The 10,336-nt window shown below is 42.3% G+C and overlaps 1 protein-coding gene across 1 annotated transcript in view; it reads left to right on the plus strand.

Annotated features, from left to right (window-relative positions):
* Positions 1 to 8,187, plus strand: part of LOC147700852 (DELTA-actitoxin-Aeq1b-like) — a 62,040-nt gene extending 53,853 nt beyond the window's left edge. Inside the window, exon 2 of the mRNA XM_086928513.1 lies at positions 7,661 to 8,187. Coding sequence (XP_086784639.1) covers positions 7,661 to 8,075 — 415 coding nt within the window. The 3' untranslated portion in view covers positions 8,076 to 8,187. The remainder of the gene's footprint in view (positions 1 to 7,660) is intronic.
* Positions 8,188 to 10,336: the final 2,149 nt, after the last annotated feature.

The raw sequence follows: 10,336 nt of genomic DNA on the forward strand, positions 1-10,336 counted from the left end.
TAACACACCCCCTCACCCTCACACACCCTCAACTTCACACACCCTCTCACCCACCCTCACACCCCCTCACCCTCACACACCCTCACACCCTCACACCCTCACACCCACACATCCCCTCACCTTCACAGCCCCTCACTCCCAGACCCCCTCACCCTCATCCTCACACACCCTCTCACCCTTACACACCTTCTCACCCTCACACCCCCTCATGCTCACACACCCTCACCCTCACACCCCCTCACCCTCACACCCCCTCACCCTCACACCCCCTCACTCTCACTCCCCATCACCCTCACACCCCCTCACCCTCACACCCCCTCACCCTCACACCCCCTCACCCTCACACCACCTCAAACCACCTCACACCCCCTCACTCCCCCTCTCACCCTCACTCACCCTCACACCGCTCACCCTCACACCCCTTCACACCCCCTCACCCTCACAAACCCTCACACCCCCTCACCCTCATACCCTCACAACCTCTCACCCTCACACACCCTCACTCACCCTCACACACCCTCACCCCCTCCCTCAGACACCCTCACCCCCTCACACCCCCCCACACACCCTCACACCCCCTCACACACCTTCACACCCCCTCACCCTCACACCCTCACCCTCACACACCCTCACACACCCTCTCACCCTCACACCCCCTCACCCTCCCACACCATCACCCTCACACACCCTCACCCACCCTCACCCTCACTCACCCTCACACACCCTCACCAGTATAGCATAACAAAACATAGCATAGCATAACAAAACACAGCATAGCATAACAAAACACAGCATAGCATATCATAACAAAACACAGCATCGCATAGCATAACAAAAAAAGCATAACATAGCATAGCAAAACACAACAGAATATAGCATAGCATAACAAAACATAGCATAACAAAACAAAGCATAGCATAACATAACAAAGCATAGCAAAACAAAACATAGCATAGTATAACAACACATAGCATAGCATAACAAAATACAACAATATATAACAGAAAAAAACATAGCATAAGATAACAAAACATAACAAAACAAAGCATACATAACAAAACATAGCAAAGCATAGCAACACATAGCATAGCATAACAAAACACGACAGAACATAGCATAGCATAACAAAACACAACATAGTTTAGCATAACAAAACAAAGCTTAGCATAGCATAACATAACAAAACAAAGCATAGCATAACAAAACAGCATAGCAAAACAAAGCATAGCATAATAAAACACAACAAAACATAGCATAGCATAACAAAACAAAGCATAAGATAGCAAAACTAAACATAGCAAAGCATAACAAAACAAAACATAGGATAGCAAAACATAGCATAGCATAACAAAACATAGCATAACATAACAAAACATAGCATAACAAAACACAACAACACATAGCATAACAAAACATAGCAACACACAACAAAACATAGCATAGCCTAACAAAACACTACAAAACATAGCATAGCAAAACAAAACATATAATAGCATAGCAAAACATAGCGTAGCATACCAAACACAACAAACCATAGCATAGCATAAAAAACATTGCATAGTAAAGCAAAGCATAGCATAATAAAACACAACAAAACATATCACATCATAACAAAACACAGCATAGCATAACAAAACATAGCATAGCATAACAAAACACAGCATAGCATAGCATAACAAATCAAAGCATATGATAGCAAAACATAGCCTAGCATAGCATAACAAAACAAAACATAGGATAGCAAAACAAAACATAGCATAGCATAGCATACAGCATCACTCAGCACCACCACAGCATCATTCAGGGGCACCACAACATCACTGCGCTACCACAGCGTCACTGAACGCCACAGCATCACTCGTTCGCCATCACATCACTCAACGCCACCACAGCATTAATCTGTGCAACCATTCAACAACAGCTGGTTCAAATATGTTCTCTCAATGTTTCAACCTTTATTACAAATGTAACCAAAAGATGTTAATATTTCACTTTTTCGTTCTTGGATTTTCGTCACAATAAAATACGCTGAACATAATCTTCACAAAAGTTATTTACAAAAGTTTAAGCTGTTGCCATTATAAATTACAATAACTTGTATTTAAGTATTCATTATTAAAAAAAAATAAAAGCTATTTTTATTTGTGATATCAATACATCTAAGTCACGTAATTACAACACATATTGCATTACAAATGCTACAGGTGTCACATTTGCGAAAGTTATAACTATTGGCATTGTAAATGACAAAGCTATTAATTTAGCTGTTTTCAAAAACAAAACATACCAATTGCTCAAACTTTCCTAATGCGAGACCTATTGCATTGCAAATGCTTGTTAAGCTTGTAATGCCATAAATGCAACCATCTGCCCCGGAAAGCTGCTCTAAAAGCCTGCTAGATTTAAAATATTGAAGCTGTACCTTTATTAAGCTAAAAAAAATCGGCAGTAAAAGTTTTCATCCTTAATACTCATTCTCGATTAGCAAGGAGGCTTCGATTCATCTGCCAACTGGACCTCTCCCATCTCCTTACCTCCCGTTCAATTTAAATGCTAACCAGAGAGTGGTCTGAAAATGAATTGGCCCAAATTTTGGAGTCTACACATTTCAGGGAGTGTGAAATGAAGAAAAAAGACTATACAAGAAGCTGATTGAGAATGCCGCGAAAATCAGGAACATTGTGACCTTTTTGGTATTTGGCTTCAACAGTTTTTTCATTTTATTTGATGTATCCCAATCTAAATTAACCGCCCCCCCAAAAAACTGGTCCTGCAGCTCCCATAGCCATAATATTAATCTGGTTAATAGAGTTTTAGTCATCCGATACTGGGGTGTAGTAATTATCCAAATTCAGAGAATTACCATTTGCACTGACTGAAAGCCAGAGCACTCTACCATTAGGGTCCCTACGGACTTGAGTAACCAACCAATACACCCCTTTACCCAGATACATTGCTACCCCCTTACCGCCAACCCTGCTAAAGCAAAATCAGTCCCAGAATAATGTTTAGGAATAAAAAGCTTCAGGAGTAGTTTTTAAGGCGAGTCTTCTGAAATAATAAGACTTGTGGGGAAAAAGAAGTTAGGCATCTGATCAACCCCCTATACTCATGCTTATTGGACATTCAGTCGACATTACACAATAAAATTCTGACTTTAAGACCCATTACCCTGATAGTATACTCTGCCTTGATCCCTCCCTCTCAAATAAAACCCCAATGATTCATAAACGAGCATGATTCTGCTCTTTTTTTTTTACTAATTATGCACCCCACCACCCAAACCAACCTACACCCCCTTCACCCTGTAACTCACCCAAACCCCGAACCCACGCAAGAGAGGAATGGCCCTCAGTACCCCTCTCACAATGGGGGTCACCCTCTCTGGGTGCCACGGTAATGGACCTTCTGTGGACACACAAACCCAACTCCACCACCGCCAATACAGAGTTATACCAATCAATTCCACTTTCATTTATACACATTCATAACTCGACAGTTAGGCAAAAATAGCACCTTTAAAGCAATTCTAATGGAAACACATTACACATCTGTTCCACTTAAACCATTAGCCACTGCCACTCAGTTAGAAATCCTTTGCAAACACTCTTGAGCTCAGCCAAATTTGTAAACATATGAAAATGCCAATACCATTAATTTTGATTATTGAGAAATTGATGCCTGTGCTCCCTGTGCTTTAAACAAATACAACATGTTGGCGTAATCTTTAACCACTTGGCTGCTAAGGCATTATTTGAAGGCTCATTTGTTTTCCATTGAAATCAATGGAAAGTCCATGACGAGTTACCCTTGTCATTAGCGGCGAAGAGGTTAAGGCGGTGATCTGCCGCTGCCGACATATCCGAAAAAAGTCGACAGTGAGATATTTCATTAGTTGCGAACATTTTCTTTTCTATAGCTTTGGCCAACACTTTTACCAGATAATCTGTAAAGTTTACCCATATTGTGTGGGGCAATTTTGAGTTCAGGAATGGCTGCAGCAGGACCCTATGTGCTCGTGTAAATGTCAAATCTCCGGTATGCTCCGGCAAGACATGCCTCTTTATAAATGGGTATACCCACTGTAAGACCTGCAGGCCTTTACATCCCTCTGGAACACCCACCAGGCAGTAAACTTGAGGGACATAGTGATTTACCAGCTCTTTGATTTTATTTTCTAAAGAAAAGGTTTGCTTCCTTACTTCCTGTATTGCATTAACCTGATCTTCAAGTTGCGAAATTCTTGATTCTTGACCCCAAAATCTAATTCTTCTATTCATCCCTGTCTTTCAGTTCACTTTCATGCCTCATCCTTAACTCTGCCACTCTCCCCATCTCCCTATGTTGCTCTTGCTTCCCCTTTCCTCTGAGTCTCCCATCTTTAAGCTTTCACTCTCTACCTACTCACTCTTCCCCATCACTCCATTCATCACTCTTCCCTCCCTATCACCCTATCTACATGCTCCTTCTGCTCCCTTGCTCTCTCACTTTTGAGGTAGCTGATAAACTCAATGTTCGGAATACAAATTTGGTAAACGTTTACACTTAGCATGCACACAATATCATACTGCGCGAATGTACACATAGCACACATGACAAGGCAAAGCCAAAAGGTCTGCCTTATAACTGAAAACAATGTTAGAAATGTTAGCTCTGTACGTATCTATATATCTGTGATATTTCTGTACCACAAACCTAGACAAAAGATAGTGGAGCACTGTACAGGAGCAAAGATCAGAATAAAGTCAAAAGCAAAAGAAAAAGTAGCTTCTTTGTGATGTGGAGTTCTTAAAAGAGCTGTGTCTTCAACTCTTTCCTAAATTGGAGCAGCATTTTGGGTGGTCCTAATGTATACAGGGATGTCCTTCTAGTCACGGGGGGCAGATTTACAAGCCCCTTGCGCCTCTTTTACACCGGCTCACTGCACCATCAGGATTCAAGCAAGCTGGGCCGAAGACGGCTGTAATGCCAGAAACCGGTCCCCGGAAGCTTGTTTCCTTCCCAGTAAAAGAATTGGCTTGGTAGTTTGGTCTGCCCTGTTCCCATGATGCACTGGGCCAGACTAATTCGCATGTAGCCAGGTTCTGAACTGGGATGGTGCAGTGAGCTAAAAAACAGTGATGGATCAAGCCCTGATCGGTTGACTGGGTAGGAGTGTTCTGCTTAATTCAGATACTCTGTCCATCACCACCCCCTTTTTGAATCGTTTTGGCCACTACGAGTGTGGAAGGGTATGCTCAGACATGAGTCCCTTGCTCTCTGCACCATCAAGATTCAAGCAAGCCGGGCCGAAGACGGATGTAATGCCAGAAACCGGTCCACGGAAGCATGTTTCCTTCCCAGTAAAAGAATTGGCTTGGTAGTTTGGTCTGCCCTGTTCCTATGATGCACTGGGCCAGGGTCAGACTAATTTGCATGTAGCCAGGTTCTGAACTGGGATGATGCAGTGAGCTAAAAAACGGTGATAGATCAAGCCCTGATCTGTTGACTGGGTAGGAGTGTTCTGCTTAATTCAGATACTCTGTCCATCACCACCCCCTTTTTGAATCGTTTTGGCCACTACGAGTGTGGAAGGGTATGCTCAGACATGAGTCCCTTGCTCACTGCACCATCAGGATTCAAGCAAGCCGGGCCGAAGATGGCTGTAATGCCAGAAACTGGTCCCCAGAAGCTTGTTTCCTTCCCAGTATAAGAATTGGCTTGGTAGTTTGGTCTGCCCTGTTCCCATGATGCACTGGGCCAGGGTCAGACTAATTTGCATGTAGCCAGGTTCTGAACTGGGATGGTGCAGTGAGCTATAAAACGGTGATGGATCAAGCCCTGATCTGTTGACTGGGTAGGAGTGTTCTGCTTAATTCAGATTCTCTGTCCATCACCACCCCCTTTTTGAATCGTTTTGGCCACTACGAGTGTGGAAGGGTATGCTCAGACATGAGTCCCTTGCTCACTGCACCATCAGGATTCAAGCAAGCCGGGCCGAAGATGGCTGTAATGCCAGAAACCGGTCCCCGGAAGCTTGTTTCCTTCCCAGTAAAAGAATTGGCTTGATAGTTTGGTCTGCCCTGTTCCCATGATGCACTGGGCCAGGGTCAGACTAATTTGCATGTAGCCAGGTTCTGAACTGGGATGGTGCAGTGAGCTAAAAAACGGTGATGGATCAAGCCCTGATCTGTTGACTGGGTAGGAGTGTTCTGCTTAATTCACCACCCCCTTTTTGAATCTTTTACACCGGCGGCGCAAAAGATGCGCCATGGTGCGGGGAAGTTACAACGTGACACATCTGGGAGATGCGTCGCGTTGTAAAGCCCTGCGCCATAAGGAGGCGTTCCGGCGCAGGGGGGGCGTTCCTGCGCAGGAACGCCTCCTAAAAGTGGCTGAGTGAAATCTACAAGATTTCCCTCAGTCACTTTTAGGCCATGCTGCGTCAAAACCCTGCACCTGCTTGAAGCAGACGTAAGGCTTGACGCAGCACTGGAAGAATAGGCCCCCCAGAGCCTTGCTGGAGCTGCGTCGCGCTTGCGACGCAACTCCAGCAATGCGCTGCCTTTACAGCACAGATGCGTGACGCATCTGTGCCGTTTTTGCCCCATGGTGCGTCGCATTGTAATTGCGGCGCATCATGGGTGGAGGAACTGCCGCGCACAATTACTGGCACATCCCTGCTAGTTTGCAAGGATGCGCCAGTAATTGTAAATCTGCCCCTGGATGTATAGATGAATAAGTCCCTTCTGCAGTCTGACCGGGTACCCGCTGCAGGTGTGCTGAGAACCACCTGAGATGGTGTTTCTCAGCACACTGCAAGATAATCAGGGGTACTATTTATGAAAGCTTTGTAAATGAAGCAGCTGGTTTTGAACAGTATCACCCCTGGGGCACTCCAGAGGTAATAGGAATCTTTTGGGACCTGGTGGTGTTGATGTGAATAAACTAGTGTTTGGTTTGAAAGGTAGGAGGATAACCAGTGAAGGGCAGTGCTGGTTTATTCGACAAACATATATCAGGACTGATGGAGGCTAATTCATGGACCAGTTGAGATATGCATGCCACTTAAAGTGCTACACTGTTATTGCCAAGACCACTGGAATTATGCAAACATGTAGCTACTTCTTTTTCTGCATAATTAAAGAGTTGCTTCATTTGCCAAATAATTCATCACCTGCTAAACCGAAAAGAATGTTGTTTCTTTTTCAAATGGATCAAAAGTTACCAACATGTGGCAATGCTATGCGGTGGAATGCCTTTTCTGTTGACTATTGCTATATTTGAGTGTTAAGTTTGTATTAATGAGGTGAAACCTTTGCTCAGGCTGTGGTAACATTTGCAAAAATAAAAAAGAATTAAATAATACTATCGCAAAATAAGCAACACTGCGAAGCATTATTTACCTTTTCTTGCACATATTACATTCAACTCTTATGCATACTTTGGTAATTGCCGCAAAACTCCAGTGTCGCTGGTTACAGCTGAGGTTTGATGATTACCTGTGAGGATTTATACAGTATGTCTTCACAAAGTTGAGAAGCATTTTTAGAAAACCATAACACACAATTTCCTCCATAATTGTTGTCAGTTCTTGAATAATGTGGTGTACTTGCATATGATTACATGACATGAAGGATCATCACGAGTAATGTTTCTTGATGATCATGTCTCCCAACAGGACTTTCTGTGAAAGTGGTTACAACTCTATTCCTCCAGCATTGACCATTCTTCCAGGAGAAAAGCAAAATTGTGTCTTTGTTAAAACTGACCTGGCTCCCACAGGCAGCGTTGGTGTTCTGACCTACGACTGTGTGAACTTTTCACTGGCTGTAATGTTCTCCAACCCCTTTGACTACAACATCTACAAGATGTGGTATGGGCTCCACATCGCAGAAGACACCATACAACATCAGAATTTGGAGACGCTCTATAATCACATGTACTACAAAATGGCCCCCGGCAAGTTTTTTGAAAAAGCTGAAGTGTCAAAAACTACTAGAAGCATTGAGCTCCAGTATGAAGGGTACTGCATCACAGCCACAATGTCCTATGACCGCAAGGCCATCCTGAAAGTAAAGATTGAAGACAAGTGAGTCCAAGAGGAGAAGGAAAATGATGGCCTCCAAGAAAGAGAGCAGCACACATCTGATGAATAGTTGTCTTAGTTGTCTGTGAATTGTCAAATAAAATGGATACCTAACGCAATGCGGTCTCCGAGTGGCTGTCTGTTTCATTCTCTATGAGAGAGGAAGAGGTTTATTATCTTGACTCTTGACTTTTTTTTCTGCCAGAGATTTTGATGGATGACTCTCAGCAGTCATCTCCATTTTGTTGAAAATGTTAGTTTCTATTTTTGAATGTGAGTATCAAAGGTTATATTACACTGAGAGGAGGTCTGCCACTCTTTCACAAGGATGATGTCATCAGTAATGTCATCAGGGATGTCATTTGAGATGTCATGAGTGATGTCATGAGTGATGTCACTGGCTATGTCATGAGTGATGTAATATGTGACATCATCAGCATTGTATTGCGTGCACGCGAGTTATAGTTAGCTGAACTAACTAGAATGGGGGAATTTCAAAGGTTTTGTATGAGTGAAATGCCCAGCTAATATATATATATATATATATATATATATATTCACTGAAAAAACCATTGGTTATAGACCATATATAGTTAGGGATTAGCCTTTTCAAAACCTTAATTTACTCGCACAAAACCATTGAAATTCCATATATAGTTAGTTGCAATAACTATATATCGCGCACCCGCAATCCACTGCTGATGATGTCACATATTACATCATTCATGACATGGTTAGTGACATCACTGATGACATCTCAAATGACATCACTGATGACATCTCAAATGACATCACTGATGACAACATCCAGTGACTGTATGTTTCTGTAAAGTTAAAATATGTCTTACATATTGAAGAATGAGTGGATGTATAAGTGTCTAGATGAAGGATTTAGTATGTGCATGACTGACTGTATGAGAGAATGATTAAATGTGTCTCACTGAGTGCATGGGTTAGTGACTAAACTGTCTTAATTTGTGCATCCTTATATCTGTTGTTCTGTAAACTGCTGCATATGTTGATCAGTAGCTAGATGATTTACTATATGGGTTATTGATTGGTTGCCCAAGTATTTGTATGGGAGAGTGAGTGTGTGTGTGGGGGTGGCTGGGAGGTGTGTGACTCTGTGCATAGATGTGTGAGCAGTTGATTCACTAGATGTATGGGTTCAAAAGTGCATGTGGAAACAGCTGTATGGGCGGTTGACTGTCTCCATGAGTGTATTGGTGAGTGATTGGATTTCTTAGTGCTGCATGTCAAAGTAAGTACATATGTAAAACACAGTACATGTAAGAGTTGACATATATAAATAACTGTGCATAAGAGCCAGTGAATGTGTGAGTGGCTGTATGGATCATTGTGAACTTGTATCAGTGATTGTATAAGAGAGTAAATATGTGTTACTATATGTTTGATTAAGTAAGGTGTGTATAACTGTATAGTTGAGGAAATGGAGGTGTGATTGATTTTTTGCATGACTGACTAGGTGTGTGAGTAACTCCATGGATGAGTGACAGTCTGTGAGTGTCTGTTTACACTGATTGTATCTAAGGTTATATTAGAGTCTGAAGAGGTTCATGGTATTATCACATGAATGATATCATCAGTGATGTGATCAGTAATGTCAAATGAGATGTTATCAGTGATTTTATCAGTGATGTCATTTGAGATGTCATCAGTGATGTCATCAGTGATGTCATTTGAGATGTCATCAGTGATGTCATTTGAGATGTCATCAGTGATGTCATCAGTGATGTCACTAACCATGTCATGAATGATGTAATATGTGACATCATCAGCAGTGGATTGCGGGTGCGCGATATATATAGTTATTGCAACTAACTATATATGGAATTTCAATGGTTTTGTGCGAGTAAATTAAGGTTTTGAAAAGGCTAATCCCTAACTATATATGGTCTATAACCAATGGTTTTTTCAGTGAATTTTCAAGGTTTTGTAAATGCAAATTCCTAACTATATATGGCCTAAAACCTATGGTTTTTTCTGTGAATTTCAATTTTTTTTAATACCAAATATCAAATGCTGTCAAATGTCAAGTACATGATAGGTAAAAACATTTTCGTGTTTATGCACGCTGATGTGCTTTGAACGCTGCCCCCCCTCTTCCCCCCCTCTTTTCTCTTAGCAGTACTCTCTCTTTGCAGATAGTGAAGGGTAGTTAACGCAGGCCTTTGCCCCCGTTGTAATCCGTCGTGCCTGCTTCTCTCTCTATTTGATTGATTGCTATCCAAGCATTTACTGTTTTAG

Source organism: Lissotriton vulgaris, chromosome 7 (assembly GCF_964263255.1).
Source record: "Lissotriton vulgaris chromosome 7, aLisVul1.2, whole genome shotgun sequence".
NCBI classification, from domain to species: domain Eukaryota; kingdom Metazoa; phylum Chordata; class Amphibia; order Caudata; family Salamandridae; genus Lissotriton; species Lissotriton vulgaris.